This window comes from Symphodus melops (assembly GCF_947650265.1).
Source record: "Symphodus melops genome assembly, chromosome: 2".
Classification (NCBI taxonomy): Eukaryota; Metazoa; Chordata; class Actinopteri; order Labriformes; family Labridae; genus Symphodus; species Symphodus melops.
Window position 1 is genome coordinate 27,675,024 of NC_136692.1, and position 19,059 is coordinate 27,694,082.

General features: G+C 40.6%; 1 protein-coding gene across 1 annotated transcript; it reads left to right on the plus strand.

Annotated features, from left to right (window-relative positions):
• The first annotated feature begins 5,217 nt into the window (after positions 1-5,217).
• Positions 5,218-19,059, plus strand: LOC306842364 (deoxycytidylate deaminase-like). Its single transcript, XM_079372566.1, has 6 exons — positions 5,218-5,280; positions 15,160-15,244; positions 15,786-15,918; positions 16,747-16,857; positions 17,304-17,397; positions 18,141-19,059. The coding sequence occupies exons 1-6, from the start codon at positions 5,255-5,257 to the stop codon at positions 18,220-18,222; spliced, it is 531 nt and encodes a 176-aa protein (XP_079228692.1). The 5' UTR covers positions 5,218-5,254; the 3' UTR covers positions 18,223-19,059.

Here is a 19,059-nt window from a genome sequence, read left to right on the forward strand (position 1 = left end):
AATCACTTTTTTGTCAGTGGAATTTGGTGTCTTGTTTTTATTTATTTATTTATTGTTCTTTTCTCTTCTTTACTTTTCATATACTTTTATGGTTTGTCCTCCACTTGGTGTTTTATTCTTGTTATTGCAACAAGTTTTGATATCCAATAAATATCTTTAAAAACAATAAAATGACCCATGACTTTATCACATCCGGCCCTTTGTATGACCAAGTTCACCTCTTGAATGTAGTTCAGGGCTGAATTCAACACCGGCACTTCTCCTTCACTCACCTTGAAATCTCCTCTCAGAACTTTAGAAGAAAGATATCGACATCATTGTCTTAATTATCCTAAGAGGTTTTTTTGGGGGTTTTTTTAAACACATTTAATAAAAAATGTATTTTAATTAAATGTATGTTTGGTGTTTTATGATGATAAACTTGGTAATAAAATGGAAAATTGCTAATGTTTCTTACTTACTTACCACAGCCTTCACACATAGGCCATGCACAATCAGGCTCTTTGAATATACAATTTAATGAAAAAAAACATTTGACAATTACTTTGATGAACTTTGGTTTACACAGGAATAATATGAGATGCTAAGCAGGGCAATGAGAGCGCATGCTATTAGACGAGCCCGTCAGAAAGGTTTCCTACTGTCAGTGCAAAATTTGCACATTTTGAGCTACTGCTGCAGTTTGTCAACATTTGAGGGCCCCTTACTGGCCTGAGGCCCCAAGCAGTTGCCTGCCTTGACTGTTGACAAACAGCGCCTCTGGCCAGAGGTTCAATAGCTGATAAATAGAATAAAGCAAGATTAAAAATGTATACAAAATGTCCGTTATGACTCCTGTCTACTCACACACACTCTTAGAGCCGTGTCTGAAAGGTAAATAAAGGTCAAAGATCTGAAATAAAAAAACATAGAGTGAAAAGTGACGGAGCAGTGTCTGTCATAGAGCGGCTGCTGTGAACAGACTGTTGTCATAGAGACAGGATGGATGTGCGTCGCTTTTCATGTCAGCGCACAAACGCTTCATGCAAACACTCCCGACAGACCGTCAGAACTTTCCTGTTCAGAAAGAGCACCAAGTGGAGGGGCATTTAGAGGAGCCGGGCGTGGTCAGGTCTTCTCTTCTTGTTGAACAAGTTTGAGGTGAGGTAGTCTGAGGGGGTCCACTCAACACCTGCCTCCTCATCCTGTCATCTTCATGATTTCATCCCTCCTTCTGTCCACCTGCCTCTTTTACTCGACCCCTTCATATTTCAACCTTTCAACTTGTTTGTCTGTTTTTTGTAGCCCAGAGTCCGATGTCCTGCTCAGAGTAAGGAGGGAAGGCCCGATGGCAGAGGAGATGTTCAGCCCACTCTAATCGTAAGTGGAGTGTAGAAGGTTGCGTTCTTTAATCGGGGACAGGTGATCTGTTCGACTTCTTCATCTGTGAGCTACATTCATTTTTCTTCACTTGAATGCCTTTTGTTTTTGTTTTTCAGGTGTCTGATCAGCCGCTCGTAGTGAATCACACAGAATATCAATCCACCTTTCATGCAGAAACGTTCTCCGGTTCTCCTGGAGACGGGCTCACTGAGGAGGAGGACGAGGAAGAAGAGGAGGAGGACGAGCACCTTCAGGTGAGTCTCTGAATCAGATAAATGTCGTGACGGCCTGATGAAGTTTTCTCTCTGTGAAGAAAACGATTCATAACATCAGTCTCTGTAAAAACAGCGACATCTGGTGGCTGCACAGCAGTTCAACACCACTGGAATAAAGTCTGTAAAAAGTGCTTCCTGATTAGACTTGACTTACTCTACAAGAGGAAAAACATCTTCGAGCTTTTGTCTCTTCTGCCCACCTCTCGTGTTTAGATTAAAGAATCTTAAACTATTGGGTTCCAAATAGATTTGAATAAAACAAGATATTTTGAAGAAGATATTTTAATCTACTGACTGAAATCATAAAATGGCCTTTCTATGCTCTGTAGAAGTGCTGCCTTCTCTGTCAACTATCCATAGAGACTGTTCCCTCACACGGCTGCAAACATACAGGTGTTACAGAGCTGAAAAATGAATCTATCCTCTTTAATAAAGCCCCAGCATTTCCCTGCTCTCACCCAATGACAACTGAGAGCCCCCCTGAGAATTTTTTTCACATCAACATTTGACATGTTATCAGTGAAGTATGGGGCCTCGATGTTTTTCATATGAGCACATTCTGTTTTTAATGACACAACGTTAAATCAGTCTGCTCTGTGTCTCAGTCTCACTCAGAGCTCGAGGGACGACTCTCAGCTCTGGAGGCCCAGCTACAGAGTCTGCAGCCTGGACTGGACCGGATCAGGGTCCTGGAGAGACGCCTGGAAGATCTGGAGAGGCGGAGCCACACAGACCAGGTTGAACACACACTCGTTCCCTCATCAGTCATTCCCTTCATGGATCAGACGGCAGAGGAAATGATGAGTGTGAAACGTTTGTCACAGAGCGGAGGTGAGGTGGTGATGGTCTCCAGAGAGAGCTGGGAGAACCTGATGAGCAGAGTCGTTCTTCTGGAAACTCAAGCAGAACTTAGAGACACACAGGTACCCCCCCCCCCCCCCCCCCCCTTCCTGTGGCTCTTGATTCGTACGGACTGTCAAGATAATAATCAAGGGGAGAGCAACAGTTTCTGTCAGGACAGAAAATCTATAAAAACTTTTTTCCACACACATAAATGTTAGCTTGCTGTAAAGAACAGGAAACATACAGAAGTATAAAGGTAACAGGTAAAATGGTGATATTTAAGAAGGAGTTGATTCTACATCTTTCCCCCGTTTGTCTTAATAAAAAAAAAAAGTGTCTGAAACACAAAAGGAAGTGAGTACATATATAAGACATGTGGGTGTGAGACGTGTGATCATGATTTGTGCAGAACATGTCTTCCCAGAGTTGATCATGAGATGACACACAGGGTCGTGGATGTTTCTGTCTCAGTGGCAGGTCGAGGCCTTAGCGGCCTGTTGGCCTGTGTGGACCTGCACGTCTCCGTTTCTCTCAGCACATTTTAGGGTTTAACTCGTGCTAGTTACTTTTATTGCTCAAGTCAACAGAAAGTCATCAGACTGGTCAACACCCTGAACACATACAGAAGCCATACAGTCTGAAAATGTAACTACACTGATGTGTGTCACAACAACGCAGACTGCAAGCGTTGTGATTGGCTGATACATACTTTGTGTACTTGAGATGAGACAGATAAAAGTCAAATCTATGTGCGACATCTTAACATTTCAGAAGAAGCGCCAAAAATACATCCTGGTACCCATATACATAATGGTATCCTGGTAACCATATACATAATGGTATCCTGGTGTTTGTAGGTGGAGTATGGCAGAGCTCTGCAGACGCACCAACACACAGGTTTGTAGTGTTCATGACAGTATGAGCCACTACAACAAAAAGTCAACTCTAGCATTAAATAGACTGCATTAGATCCCTGAATGAAGATGTCCTGACCTGCTTGTCATTAGTATCAAACTTTTAGAGGGAGAAATCTCAAATGTAAATAAAAACTCTAAATCCCCTCTGACCCACTGCAGCACCACCCTCAGTAGATCCAGCTCACAACAAAAGGCCATTTCTGCTCTCAATAAGACAAAGATGAAAGTGAGAAACACGAACCCAGCTGTAAACGCATGTGACTGATTTATGCAACCAACACTTAAAGGAATACTTCACCCATTTACATGAAGCTGTATATCATTAGAAACATGGTAGTAGTGTTGAATGGTCGTGAGTCCAGCCCTCATTTTGCCCTGAGACGAGAAAAATGTTTTTCTTTGCCTGGAAGTTTTCTTCATGTGATTCAATATGACGCTTTTTGCATCACATCACATCATGTTTTTAATGATACACAGCTTCGTGTAAATGGGTGAAGTATCCCTTTAAGAAAGGAAGCTTGTTATCTTTATGCGTTGAACACATTTTATTATCCAGCAGTAGAACTTCTATTTAGTCCACATTGAAAATGATTAGTTTGGGAGTTCTGTGTGTGTGTGTGTGTGTGTGTGTGTGTGTGTGTGTGTGTGTGTGTGTGTGTGTGTGTGTGTGTGTGTGTGTGTTATAGGATGAAGAGCACCTCCAGTCTGCTGAAGAACTCGGACTCATCGACAACAGCCTGTAAATAATTTTTCGTGGTTTAGATCTGATCTGCTGTCATAACTTAAAAACACTTTAATGTTGATTTCATATTAAAAATGTATTTTAATTAAATATATCCATCTGCTTGTTTTGGTGGTTTATGATTATAAACTGGACAATAAATAAACGTGCTGCCAATATTGTTTGAATGAAATAACATTTACAGTAAAAAGAAGAACGTTCAGTCCTATAACATGCCAGGATGTCTATGATTTGTTTCTGATTGTTTCCGATCAATAAAAAAACAATTCAATCTGTGTTCCATTTCTGAGAAATGATTGTCATATTGAAGCAGTAACATGTCCAAAATGCTGCAGATGACAATGTTACCAAGTCTGCTTATAAGTAACTTTGAGCTTGTTTTTCTGTAAAGTTGTTCGCATTGTTTTCTAAAGTGTCGTTGATTATTTCGGCTCGTCTCCCAGCTCTCCACAATGAAGTAAAATATGAACACGATAGTTCGTTCGTCCTTTTTCTGGATCTGTCCACAACCATGTTTCCTTGGTTACCACGCCTACCCAATCCGACATGCCCACAGCACACACACACACACACACACACACACAGCCAGTTCTATGGAAGCAAGTCCAAACAAAGAGACTTACATTCTCACATTTACTCTTCTATACATAGATCTGCGACGCCCGTCCCAAACAAAGGCAGGATCATTTAATAGACTGAAGTTAATAAAAGCCTGGCAGTATAACTAAACATTAGAAATGGTTTCGATTTCATTTTGACCATTTTAATAACAGGGTATTGGAAAAACTGAACAAAGCATTTCTGTGTGACAAACGCACCCAGATGAGCCCTACCTGGTGCTGAATTAATGACAAATTAAAACTGTGTACATTTGTGTTGATGTGTAAAATCTTACAGAATAATTTCTGCTATTTTTCCCCAATACATTTTTTTTTATCTTAATTCAATCAACATCAGCAAAGAGGATAATTGTTGTATCTGAGAGATAAAATGGAAAAAACTCAAACCCCCACAAATTTTGACCTCATGTGCAGAGCCTTTATACAGGAGAGAGTGCTGAGTGTCTGACTCAAACACCATCGATCATCAACCTCTTTGATTTGATCTTGAAAAGGATGGCCGGGAACGAGCAGCAGAACGGGTAAAAACTTAAAGTTATCCCACTGTCACATTTATCAAGTATTCTGTCAATTAATCAATCAAAACTTTATTACAGACTCAGAGTCCAGATAAGACAATACAGAAGACTGGCTATTAATAGAACTATTATGGTACATGTTTTTTTACTCTTCATTATGCATTGTCTTAGAACCAGTATAACTACATACTAGAAATGGTTTCGATTTCTTTTGCGTGACCATTTTAATAACAGGGTGTTGCAAAAACTGAACAAAGCATTTCTGTGTGACAAACACACCCAGATGAGCCCTACCTGGTTCTGAATTAATGACAAATTAAAACTGTGTACATTTGTGTTGATGTGTAAAATCTTACAGAATAATTTCAGCTATTTTTTCCCCAGAACATTTTTTTTTAATCTTAATTCAATCAACATCAGCAAAGAGGATAATTGTTGTATCTGAGAGATAAAATGGAAAAAACTCAAACCCCCACAAATTTTGACCTCATGTGCAGAGCCTTTATATAGGAGAGACTTTGCTGAGTGTCTGACTCAAACAGCATCGATCATCAACCTCTTTGATTTGATCTTGAAAAGGATGGCCGGGAACGAGCAGCAGAAAGTGTAAAAACTTAAAGTTATCCCACTGTCACATTTATCAAGTATTCTGTCTGTAGTGACGATCAGCTGATCGGCCACTCAGCTGGGTGCGGGAACAGATCTTGGGATTTGACGCGCTGAATGAATTAATGTCCAAACATTGTCTCCTGTTGGGTGAGGTTCCCATTTAATTTATATTCGGATCTTATACAACACTATGGTTTCTTAAGTGATGGTGAAGTGATGGTTGAGGTGATGATCCTACATGTCCGTGACAGCGGTAAAAACCGTCTGACCTCCCCGTCACCCATGCCTCATTACCCGGCTCCTAACACCCGTGCAATATATAACTTCCCCTGCCACACCAAGCTACACTCCCCCCTGTGGTAGACAACTGATATATATATTTAGCACCTACACACCGGCCCCTAATTGTGAAGACATGAACGATTACAAACAAACAAAAAAGAAGCAACAAAGAATAATCTTCTTCCGTCTTCTTTGAGTCAGGAATCTCCAGTGCCTGACTCACTCATTGGGTCATGACCTTTACACTGCTTCTTGGAGTAGAAAGAGCTTGGATATGGGTCGTTCCAACTGTCCTGTCTTTGTTCTCAACTGTACTATACGTACAAATCCATTTTTGTCTGAGAAAGTCTTCATCACTCTTCCAATTATCCATGATCCTCGTGGAGCAGCTTGTGGACCACAACAATGTCTCCTGTAGTGAAGCTTCTTCGAGGCGTTGTCCACTTTTCTGGTTGTATGGCTGAGCCAGCAGAGGTTACAGCAGCAATAATTTCCTTCCTTTTCCTACTTAGCTCCACGAAAACTATCTTGAACCGAAGGAACCAAGCGACTGAGGTCTTCAGCTTAGCCCAGTCAGAGAAGTAGTTTAGGAGTTTAGTAGTCGCACTTTCAGGATTTGCAATTATGATGTTCGCCATGAAATCACCTTTGACCTCTGGATCTTCTGAAGTAATGGGCTGTGGGTTAAAAGGTTTTGGCCAATCCACCTCTGGCTTTCGAAGAAAGTCTGGTCCATTAATCCACCTCCTACATGGCAAGAAGTTATCTGCAGTCAGACCTCTGGAGGCTTCATCAGCAGGATTGTTTCGAGAGCTGATGTACCTCCATTGAACAACATGTGTTGCTTCTCTTATGGAAGCCATTCTATTTGCAACGAAGGTGTGAAACCGTTTGGTCTCATTACTGATGTACCTTAGCACAGTCTGACTGTCTGTCCAGAAACAGCACTCCTCCAAGTTAAGCTGTAGTTCCTTTTTATGCAACTGATCTTCAGGGACCACTTCTGCATATCCATTGTCGATCATCTCAGTAATAAATGCTGTATACTCATCCTTGTAGATCTTATTTCTTTCAAACTTTCTTTTGAGACACTGAATGCGCTGTTCAGCTATGCACCTGTTGTCTGGCATGGTGATGTCATCCACTTTAAAGGGTAAGTCTGTGCAGTAATGACCTTCCTGTATACACGTAGACTTCTCCAAGATATCCAAAAATCTTAGGTCCTCCCTTGACAGCTCATGTTTCTCCTCCAGTGCCTTCTCATTGAAGTCTTGATTATATTGAGCAACCAACAGCTCCTCCAGTTTGACGATGGATATCCTATTGACATAAATGGCTGAACAGCTTCTCTGACAAGCACTATTGCCCCTTAAAGGACCGTTGACGACCCACCCCAATAGGGTCTTAACAGCATAAGGTCCATCGTCTTTACTGTTGATTATTTCCCAAGGCTCCATGAGTTTTGGTGCATTTGTCCCAATCAAAATTTCCACCTCAGCGTCCAATTCTGGAATCGTGATGTCTTTTAGATACTCCCACCTTTCAATATCTCGCTGAGTAGGGATGTTGCATTTTGACACAGGAATTGTTTCTTGAGTAAACATTTCTGGAAGTTCAACAAATTGGTTAGCATTCAATCCGGACACTTCGAGACCTTTAATAATGTCACTTTCAACAACCTTTTCCTGGCCCATAGTGCGCAACAGAATACTGGTCCTGGTGCCCTGCAAATTCAGCTTCTCCTTAAAACGCTTAGTACAAAAGGTTGCTGTACTTCCAGGGTCTAAGAAGGCATACGTCTGCCATGTTTTACTTCCGTTCTTTGATTTTAACTGTACTGGCACAATTGACAGAGTACAGTCTTTGTCTCCGGCCCCAGTGCAACCACCTGCCTGCAGTGAGACAAGTGCGCTACTGACTGATGTTTCCTGTGGTTTGTTAACCCTTTCTTTGTTGTACACATGCAGAACGGTTGGATGTTTTAAATTGCACTCGTCACAAGTCAGACGACTTCTGCATTCTTTGCTCATATGGCCGACTCTCAAGCATCCAAAACAGATTCCTTTTTCCCTCATGAAATCTATTTTCTCCCTGTGAGCAATTTTATTCAGCTCTGAACATTGTAGCAATGGGTGTTGCTCTTTACAATAAAGGCATGATACTGAGGCTGGCTCCTTAGATGTTGTGGGTTGCTTTGGTGTCCTGTAAACTGAGGCCTGAAGAGGTACAGTATGGTTAGTAGCTGCAACAGTTGTTGAAAATCTGCTTCTGGATAGTTGATTGCTCCTATTTACAGCCTTTGTTAAGATACTTGGTTGCACATCTGAAATGTCTCCAAAGAGTGGATGAGACAGGATTTTGACTTGGTTCTCCAGAAAATTCACTATGTCTGGGAATGTGGCCCTATATCCTCGTCTTTCAATGTCACATGCTGCAGACCTCCACCTTTCCCTCAGCCTGTATGGACACTTCATTATAACAAGTCTCATGCTTGATGGAACGTTCATCTCGTCCATGTACTGTACTTCATTCATTGCATTGCAGCATCCTCTTAAAAACAATGTGTATTCCTGCAGCGCCTGAACGTCCTCCGTTTTCATAACAGGCCATCCAAATGCTCTGTCCGTATATGCTGTTGCTATTTTGTGTTCGTTGCCAAAGTGCTCCTTCAGAAGATCTTTTGCTCTTTGGTATCCTTGCTCTGGCCTCATGTGTAGACAGCTTTGTACCAGCTGCCTTGGCTGCATCCTGGTGTATTGTTCCAGATAACTCAAACAGTCTTGATAGCTGCTGGTTCGCTCTTCAATACAATGTTCAAAACTCCTAATAAAAGGAAATATACTTTAAGGGGTCACCATCAAATACAGTGATGTCTCTTTGTGGTAGAGTAGCTGCCATTTGCTGTTGCACAAGCATCGCTGTAATTTCATTTTGCCTTTGCATGATTCCATAAACTGCATCCTGGTTAATAACATTTGCAATATTTTGTGAAGATTGAAGCCCGTGCCTTTTATTTTCCTGTGCAGCGACTGACCTGAAGGGTTCAGCAGCTGACGCTGTGACAACATTTTGAGATTCAGGCCTTGGATGTAAATGAGACATTCCAGTGTTTGGTGCCAACTGTAGATTGCGAGTTCTGTCCTCCGCTTGTGAGATCCCATTATGCTGCACTTGGTCCGAATTTGTTTGCATCCTTAGTTTTGGTCTCACATCATGTGCAGATGAAACATGTGGTGCTCTTAAACTTTGATGTACTGCTGGAGCTTTTGTTTTTGGTACAAATTCCCTTACTGTGGCATCAAGTCCAAGGTGTTGTTGTTTAAGCCCTTTGCTCACATAGGAATTCATCCCATTTGAAGAAACCATTTCCTCGTCACTGCCTTCCAGCACAGAGAGTTTTGCAGTAGCAGCAGCAAGTTGTGTATCAAACTCCAGCTTTTCCTTCATTTTCCTTAGCTTTTCCTTTTCCTGTTTGAGGTTTTCCTCTTGTGTCTCCAGGTCATGTCTCTTTTGCAGAGCAGCAGCTCGCTCCATCAAAGCTGCTTTTTCTGCCTTTGCCTTTAAACGTGCACATGCAATAGAACCAGAACCAGATGATCTGCTGGAATGACTTCTTTTGCTTGACCTTTTGCTGGACACATTAGACACACTGTCTTCAGGATTAATGTTGTCTTGGTACACAGATTTCACATTTTCATCATCATCATTTTCATTTTGTTCATCATCAACATTTTCATCACCATCATGTAAACCACCATTTTCTTTCAACCATTTTGATATTTCTTCAACAAATGTCATTGTCAGCCTTTTTGGAATTAAACCATGTTTCCTGCTTTGTCTGCTCCTCCTGGGGCAGAGGAAACCCAGTGAACAATGAGTTATGGAGATCAGTAGCATTTTGACACAAGCTTTTGAACTCTTTCAGATTTTGTTGAACAACAGAGAAGTTTTCCTTGGAAGCCAGAAGAGTGGTGATTTGTGGTTTTAATTTGCTGGCTTGTTTTAAATTGGCATTCCTTTCCTTTTGTAGCCTCTCCATTGTCATTGTGATTCCTTTTAAAGAAAGTTTTCTTGTTCTTTTTCCAGTGCCATCATCTTGTGTCTCTGTAGACTCCGTTTCAGCAGTTGGGCCTTGCATTTCATTCATTTTCAAAACTGTGCACAGCTCCTTTAATGGAAGACGCTTCAGCACAGGGCTTTCACACAACCTGTGCGCTTTCGGTGTCCAATCCACACATTACAAAACCATTTGAGTAGCGTTTTCCTCCTTATATTTTAATGAATGCGAGCAGATCAACAGAATTGGGGACATGAATGAATGAATACATTGTCAAAGCGGCCCACTGTCGCATGCACAGCGCAACGCCGTTCCAAACATTTCAATCCGCGTGAACGCGCTCACCTGGGAACTCCTGGTCATGCTTTGCTTCACTTTCGGGATGGTTTTGTGACATTCAAAGAAGAAACAGAGCCGCTATCCAGGACCTTCCAGATCGTGCACATTATCCAGGTGAGATCACGGTTTTTACTTGTGTAGTGACGATCAACTGATCGGCCACTCAGCTGGGTGCGGGAACAGATCTTGGGATTTGACGCGCTGAATGAATTAATGTCCAAACATTGTCTCCTGTTGGGTGAGGTTCCCATTTAATTTATATTCGGATCTTATACAACACTATGGTTTCTTAAGTGATGGTGAAGTGATGGTTGAGGTGATGATCCTACATGTCCGTGACAGCGGTAAAAACCGTCTGACCTCCCCGTCACCCATGCCTCATTACCCGGCTCCTAACACCCGTGCAATATATAACTTCCCCTGCCACACCAAGCTACACTCCCCCCTGTGGTAGACAACTGATATATATATTTAGCACCTACACTGTCAATTAATCAATGGAAACTTTATTACAGACTCAGAGTCCAGATAAGACAATACAGAAGACTGGCTATTAATAGAACTATTATGGTACATGTTTTTTTACTCTTCATTATGCATTGTTGTAGAACCAGTATAACTACATACTAGAAATGGTTTCGATTTCTTTTGCGTGACCATTTTAATAACAGGGTGTTGCAAAAACTGAACAAAGCATTTCTGTGTGACAAACACACCCAGATGAGCCCTACCTGGTTCTGAATTAATGACAAATGAAAACTGTGTACATTTGTGTTGATGTGTAAAATCTTACAGAATAATTTCAGCTATTTTTCCCCAAAACATTTTTATCTCAATTCAATCAACATCAGTAAAGAGGATAATTCTTGTATCTGAGGGATGAAATGGAAAAAGCTGAAGCCCCCTATTGATATTTATATTTGCTCATGCCAGGCGACTCCGCCCACTTTGACCTCATGTGCAGAGCCTTTATACAGGAGAGACAGTGCTGAGTGTCTGACTCAAACATCACAGGAGAAGCAGGAACAACATCGACCATCAACATCTTTGATTTGATCTTGAAAAGGATGGCCGGGAACGAGCAGCTGAACGGGTAAAAACTTAAAGTTATCCCACTGTCACATTTATCAAGTATTCTGTCAATTATTCAATCAAAACTTTATTACAGACTCAGAGTCCAGATAAGACAATACAGAAGACAAAATACATTACAACATCTATGTTGAAAACTCTGTGAGTCCTGACAGTAAACCTGTGGGCTTTCTGAATAACAAGCACCAACATTTACAGAGAACTGATTCATCTTTTTTGTTGTACAATGATGTGTATTCATTTTAGTAGCCGACTAATAATGACAACCATTGAGACAAATGATAGTGGTGTTTTTTTTTTTTTTGCATGATTTGCTTATCAAACTGACGTCCAACTGATTGAACGTAAAAGACCAGTGCAAAGATGCAACGTAGTGTTAAGAGGCTGCATCAATCAAGTTATCATTTTTTGCAGCAAGTCAGGCAAAGAGGAGGAAAGGTGAGAAGTGTAATAAGCTAAGAGAATGAGAAACATAGTGAACGAGAATACAGATTAAACAGATAGCCAATAGAGATGCTAAACTGTGACCTACTGTAAATGTAGCCGAGGCTGAATGAAATGACATGAAATGAATCAGAATGTTTAAGGCCATGTTCAGTCACAGTATGAATTATCTGTTAATAATATTATTTGGATGTTTGGATGTACCAGTAATAATTTGACTAAACATGGCATTAAAATATTAGGTTACATGATATTAATCATGACTCAGTAACATACTTAAGGTGCACTCTTATTTGCATGGAGTGTCCTCCAAGTTGTCTCCTCCACTTGCGTCTTAGTCCCGCCCACCAGAGATGCACGGAGGAAACGAAGCCGAGGAGAGAGGAAGGAGGAAATGACATGATTTTTTTTTCACATGATGCGACAACAGCTGATCACGTTTAGCTGTCAATCAGCTGTTTATGTCCACACAAACACGCACTGTATTGTTTCTAATCTCATCAAATACACAGTAACAGCGTTCAGTCTCTTTACCTGATAACAAACGCCTGCAGAACAACCTGCAGTCTACTCATAACCAAAAGGACAATTTCTGCTGACTAAAAGATTTCATTTTGAATTGTCCATTATTTGTTATTATTATTATACAGTTTTGCCTGTATTTCGACAATGAACTCCTTTTTTTTATAAACAGATATTTATATGTCAGGAATACTGAAAACGATTGAGAGAATCTAAATGATGAAACTTTCTGAAGATAAAAAAGTGTGAATGTAAAACGTGTTTGTGACTAACAGAGTCCCTCTTCATCTGTCATCCTCATCTGTCATCCTCATCATCATCAGACATTCAAACAGTCTGAGGGATGATGAACAGAACATGAAGGATGTATTGATTTGATAGAAGTTATAGAGCTTCATATACGAACCGGAAGTAGTTCCAAAGCCGCCATGTTGAGGATCGTCCCACAGCTCTTATAGCGAACGGAGGAGAGAGGATCAAGGAGAGAGGAGGCTGATCCGAGGAGCGATGACCGAGGAGACACGGGAGCCGACTTCACGGAAGTCTTTTCACTGACAGACACGCCCCCTTCTCGTATATCACTCACTGATTGGTCGCTGCACAGGATCAGACTTCAGTGAAACTTCTCAACATGAGCAGAGTTTAATACGGGAGAAAAGAGGGACATTAAAAAGAGGCTAAACGGAGCGTGGGACATTTAAACAGATGATGAACATCAGTGAGTTTGTAAAGAGTCGCTCTGTGATGAGCTGCCATTAAAAAGAGTCTGACGAAGAGGAGTCCGTTTTATATTCTCACTTATTTATCTTCTGAACGTTTCATCATTTAGATTCTAATCAATCATTTTCAGTATCCTGACACATAAATATCCGTTTATAAAATACAGAGTTGGTTGTCTAAATACAGGCTAGGTTCAGTCCAAACTGTTTAATAATAATCAATAATTATAGACAATTCAAAATGAAATCTTTTAGTCAGTAGAAACTGTGCTTTTGGTTATGAGTAGACTGCAGGTTGTTCTTCAGGTGTTTCTTTTATCAGGTAAAGACACTAAACACTGTAACTGTGTGTGTTTGATGAGAAATAATACAGTGCGTGTTTGTGTGGACATAAACAGCTGTTGGCTGATTGACAGCTGAACGTGATCAGCTGATGTCGCGTCATGTGACGACGTCTCATGTGTCTTAAAGCTGATTTCCTCGGTCCTCTCTCCTCGGCTTCATTTCCTCCGTGCATCTCTGGTGGGCGGGACGAAGACGCAAGTGGAGGAGACAACTCGGAGGACACTCGGTTCAAATAAGACACTTGGGATGCACCCTTAGTTGTTAATCTTCATGGCGGCATCTACTATGGTGCGGCTTATTTATGGATTTTTCTTGGGGGAGAATGAGCTTGTGCGCTTCATGAACGCACCCTCATCATGGAAAACACACGGAGAAATGCATATGATGCATCTTTCAAGTTAAAGGCGATCGAGCTGGCTGTCAAAGAAGCTAATAGAGCTGCTGCACGTAAAGTTGACACTGACAGCGACAACGAAAAAGACACTGAGGAAGTAACGAGTAATGAAGTCATTCCGAGGCAGTGAATGGATGGACTTTTTCTTGTGAAATGTATTATGGTAATCTTTTTCATCAGCCGTGTTACAGACACTGTTCCATCAAGGATTTCCACTAGGCTTCGTATTTGCGGATGTTACCGGTAGTACGTATTTAATTAAAAGTTAAACAAATGTTTTTGTCACGTCTTTCTGTACAAATAGCTCTGTTATAACGTGGACACCTGCGGCTTATAATCAAGTGCATTCAATAGTCCTGAATTTACGGTACTCTTGATTGCACTTACACACACAAACACCCACCCCCACTCACGCACACACATGTGTAATCCAGCTAATAAAATGTATTTATTTTATTTTGTTTTATTTCGCTGTGAACTCCCGTTAGTCACATCTCGCAATACATTCAGCAGTGTTTCTGCAACATTTCAGCGGGAAGCATTCACACGCATTTTCCGCAGGGAAATGCACATTTTCTAGTTGTTTCTGCAGCTCCCCCTGAGGGTTAAATGATATGAAATATCCATCACAACTTCATACAAATTCTGACCACCACAGGAGCATGTTTCCATCATAAATGAGAGACGCCATGAGTCTCCAGAGTCAGACCATTAGACTGTCTGAGCAGCTGTGTTACACAATCACTGGAACGTTTTATCATTAAGAAAAGTTATATCGTAACATCTCCTCAACAAGATGTGTGATTTTAGAGTGAGAGCTGCAAACAGCTTAACATTAGCATCAGTTTAGATTAACATTATATTATAACTAATGTAATGTTAATCTAATGAAACTGCAGGCTGCTCGCCTGTTGAGAGATGTGTTCAAGGTTTTACTGAAAATGATGAACATTAGGCTTCTTCTCATGAGATGATTCTTTTGTTGTCACAAATCATTGTCTGATATGTAGACAAGCTGAATTAAAAGGTCATGATTCATTTCCTCTTGTATTTCATTCTTCTGTTTTGTTGACCTGAAGGAGAGAAGTCTACCTGAGGGATGAGGTTTACTTCATGGCTGTGGCTGTACTGTCTGCACAGAGGAGTAGAGACCCCAATACTCAGGTGTGTGTGTGTGTGTGTGTGTGTGTGTGTGTGTGTGTGTGTGTGTGTGTGTGTGTGTGAGTGTGAGTGAGTGAGTGAGAGCGAGAGAGTTATCCCCAGGGGACAAATAAAGTGTTTTTGAATTGAATTGCTTTAACAAATTGATCTGCATCGTCCTCTTTAACTTCTATACTTTCCCACCACATATATTACACCTGGACGGACCACCAAGCTTCATTTACTGGTCATGTTTGTGATTTTAAAACATCTGTATATGATCGCCATAAAGATCCTATATAGATTTTAAAAAAACAGTTACCCCTCGCTTTATACTCCTCACTAAAGTAGAGTGATAACGTTTTGTTAATTCCTATTTGTGGAGCAAAAATGGAATCATTGCCCAAAAAATGTATATATTATATACACCCTTATATCACCCTTTCATATATTGTGATGAAAGGGTGATTTTCAGCCCTGTGTAGTGTGTAGTCTTATACACACTACATACCTACAGAAGGCGTGTGTAACACCTGTAAGAGTAACACCTGAGTTGTGTGTGCAGGTGGGCGCCTGCATTGTGAACCAGGAGAATAAGATCGTGGGGACTGGTTATAACCGGATGCCAAACGGATGTGAAGGCCAGCTGCAGTGGGATCGCAAACAACAAAAATGTCCGGACAATAAACATGCCTACGGTGAGGTCTGATCCGTGTGTTTACTACTCCTTTGGACTCAGCAAGAACATCCTCCTGACTTTCTACTACTTCTTCATTAAGAGCATCATTACATTCTCTATAAACTGCTGGTTCCAGTCCACCAGCCTCCAGAACAGGAACTGTTTGATTCAGATAAAACAGTTTGACTCAAAAGCTAAAACTCATTTTTCCCGTTCATGAAGCACTCCCCTGTTATGATAAGCGTATGTGCTTTAGTGCTTCAAAGTGATCAGTAGGTGGCAGTACAACAAAAGAAGCCAATGCTAAAATCAAACAGTATATTTTAAGAAAGCTGAAACAGAGTTAAAATACTCGGGCACCTTTGGCGCACAGCTATCTACGAGAAGCATAAAGAGCATGAGTGAAAAGTCTGTTTACAAAGAATCTGTATATTGAAGTGTGTAGACACAAAGGGCCTGTTTCTCTCTTTGTGATCAGGTTCAGGTGGGACAGAAAATATATGATCTTCAAAGTGTTTCTCCTAAACTGGATCTTAGTCTAACTCGCACTTTGGTTCAAATTCGTTCTCACTTGTTTCAAAGAGAAAGGCTGTAAAATCATTTGAGTCGCAAATTATGTTATTAACGTTTCTTCTTCAGGAGGTTTGTTCCTCTCTAAAGCTTTATTTATGATCTCTAGAGCTTCATGTGTCCTCGTTTATAATGATTTCTCAACAGGTTTAAAGTAAATCCTCTTCTGTGTGTGTGTGTGTCTGTGTGTGTGTGTTTGTGTCTGTGTGTGTGTGTGTGTGCGTGTGTGTGTGTGTGTGTGTCTGTGTGTGTGTGTGTGTGTGTGTGTGTGTCTCAGTGTGCCACGCAGAGCTGAACGCCATCATTAACAGTGCAGATGTGAAAGGCTGCAGCATGTACGTGTCTCTGTTTCCCTGCAACGAGTGTGCCAAGCTCATCATCCAGGCAGGTGTGTGTTTACAGCAAACACACACACACACACACACACACACACACACACAAACACACACACACACACACACACACACACACACACACACACATTGATAGTATTTTTACAGTGTCTGTAAATATGATACGCACAAGTCACTTTAAATTATTACTGGTCACTTCAACCTGCACATCATTTCATATTGTCCTGTTGAGATCACCTCATTATGGATATTATTCTGTATATATATTTTTTCTTTCAAAATTTGTATTTATGTTTCTATTCTATTCACTTGTCTCCAAATAAGAAATGAAGCTCGGTGCTCTGAATGTAAATGTAACGAGGACAGTTCTTCAGTTTGATGATCTCTTCTCTCTTCTCTCTACCTCGAGGAAGAAGCCCGTCTCTTCTTCAAAGAATAAAATAAGAAACATGTTTCACACTCGTGTTTCCTCTCTGTCCAGGTCTGAAGGAAGTGATTTATCTCTCTAAGTACCATGAGAGGAAGGCGACAATCGCCTCCAAAAAGATGCTGAACATGGCAGGAATTAGGTTCATGTGAGTCAACTCCTCTGCTTTCTTACCTTAAAGAAAACACTCAGATACAAAGCTACTATATTCTGTTGTTTTGTGTAAACCTCTTTTGTTCAAATAATTTCTAAACTTTCATCACCTTTGCTAACTTGTAAAGTATTGTTGTCTTCTTCCAGAAAGCTTTATAAAAAGTCTACAAGCATCTAATGTTGTAAAATTAGGTTTTTAATGCAAAGGTTTGAATTTGTGCCATTTTTGCCTTTGACAGAATTCTGTTCAGTGTTCAGATTCTTTTACGTCTTGGGGTGCAAAACAAATTGTCAAATTAAAATCTGTTGGGGAAAAAAACATGTAATAAGTTCTTTGCTTGTCGTTGGGCACACAGACCTGCAGAGCATGAATCTGTTTACAAATCCTCATCCTGATATATTTAGTTTAGCTTGTTTATTGTCATTCAATCTCAGTAAAATCAGTTTGTTTTGGGTTCCTATGGCTGTAAGACAGGTTCCAGCAGACTTTAGTGTGACTCGTTAGATACAGTGAAACTGTCACTGAGTGGAGACACATGGACAGGAGCTCCACAGCTGAAACAGCTATGTGAAATAGCGTATGTGTTGTGGCTCCTGCATGTGGTCCACACCAGAGCTTTCATTCAATTGAGTTTTCAGACTTCTAATATGGGTGCAATGCATTGTTTTGCACTGTGTCTTCTCTGTTTTTCCAGGTGTGACTTTGTGTGTTCTTTGCTCCTCTGTGTGTTCTTACAGGCAGTTCGTGCCCAGGGGTCCAGTGATTGAAATTGACTTCAATGCCATCCCACCTGCAGCTGCTAACCAAGGAGAGGATTGAAAGGGACTTTGATGGCTAATTCCTGCAGGTCTTCTTGTCCCCTGCTTTGTCCAATGAAAATCTGAAGGACACTTTGACTTTGTCGTCTTTTGATATTTTGATTAACCAGATATTCAGGATAATTTACAGTTGGTGGTGGAGGGTCTTATTTTTATTTTTTTAACTTTTTAATCATTTTGGGCTGAAGGAAACGGGGGGGCTGTTGATTTTTAATCTTTGGTGTTTCTGAATGAGATCGTCTCATGTCTTTCTGCACAGGGCAACACCTGACACCTGTCCTGTCTTTCTCCTTCAAACAAGTTTACAGAGTAATAAATAAATATTTATGGGACCTTTAACGTTAATGCTGGAAGTTTCCAGGAAATCTTTTTATTTTGGAAATGGGTGGATTTTAAGCTTGCTGTCAAGGTACAACAAGTGACACATTTCACCTCCAGTGAATTTGATTCTTGTTTTATTGTTTGGTTTTATGTAACTAAATGAATTAATGAACTAAATAATGACCACTCACCAGATGATTTCAGCACAGAGGTGGAAACACTTTGTCTTCCCCTTACTCCTTCTGAACATTCATCATGAAGGAGAGACGTCACAGGCCGTGAATATCCAAACTGCAGACAGTCTGAACACTGGAGAGAAATATACAAAAACATTGTCAACATTTCGGTTCTGAATCAGACATGATGCCATATAATGTCGAGTTGAGGTGATATTGAAACAGATATCGTTTGATTTTTACTAGAATTGTATTGAAGTTATAAATCTCTATCATGACAATCCTTGTTTGTAGTCTTGTGTGCAACTAAAACAATAAAATCACTTTTTTTGTCAGTGGAA

What these genes read in the sequence shown, in the direction of transcription:
- LOC306842364 (XM_079372566.1), top strand. Translation starts at nt 5,255, where the DNA reads ATGGCCGGGAACGAGCAGCAGAACGG. An exon ending in GGGAACGAGCAGCAGAACGG is followed by an intron (nt 5,281 to 15,159) that starts GTAAAAACTTAA and finishes GTTGACCTGAAG; the next exon opens with GAGAGAAGTCTACCTGAGGG. An exon ending in GGACAATAAACATGCCTACG is followed by an intron (nt 15,919 to 16,746) that starts GTGAGGTCTGAT and finishes TGTGTGTCTCAG; the next exon opens with TGTGCCACGCAGAGCTGAAC.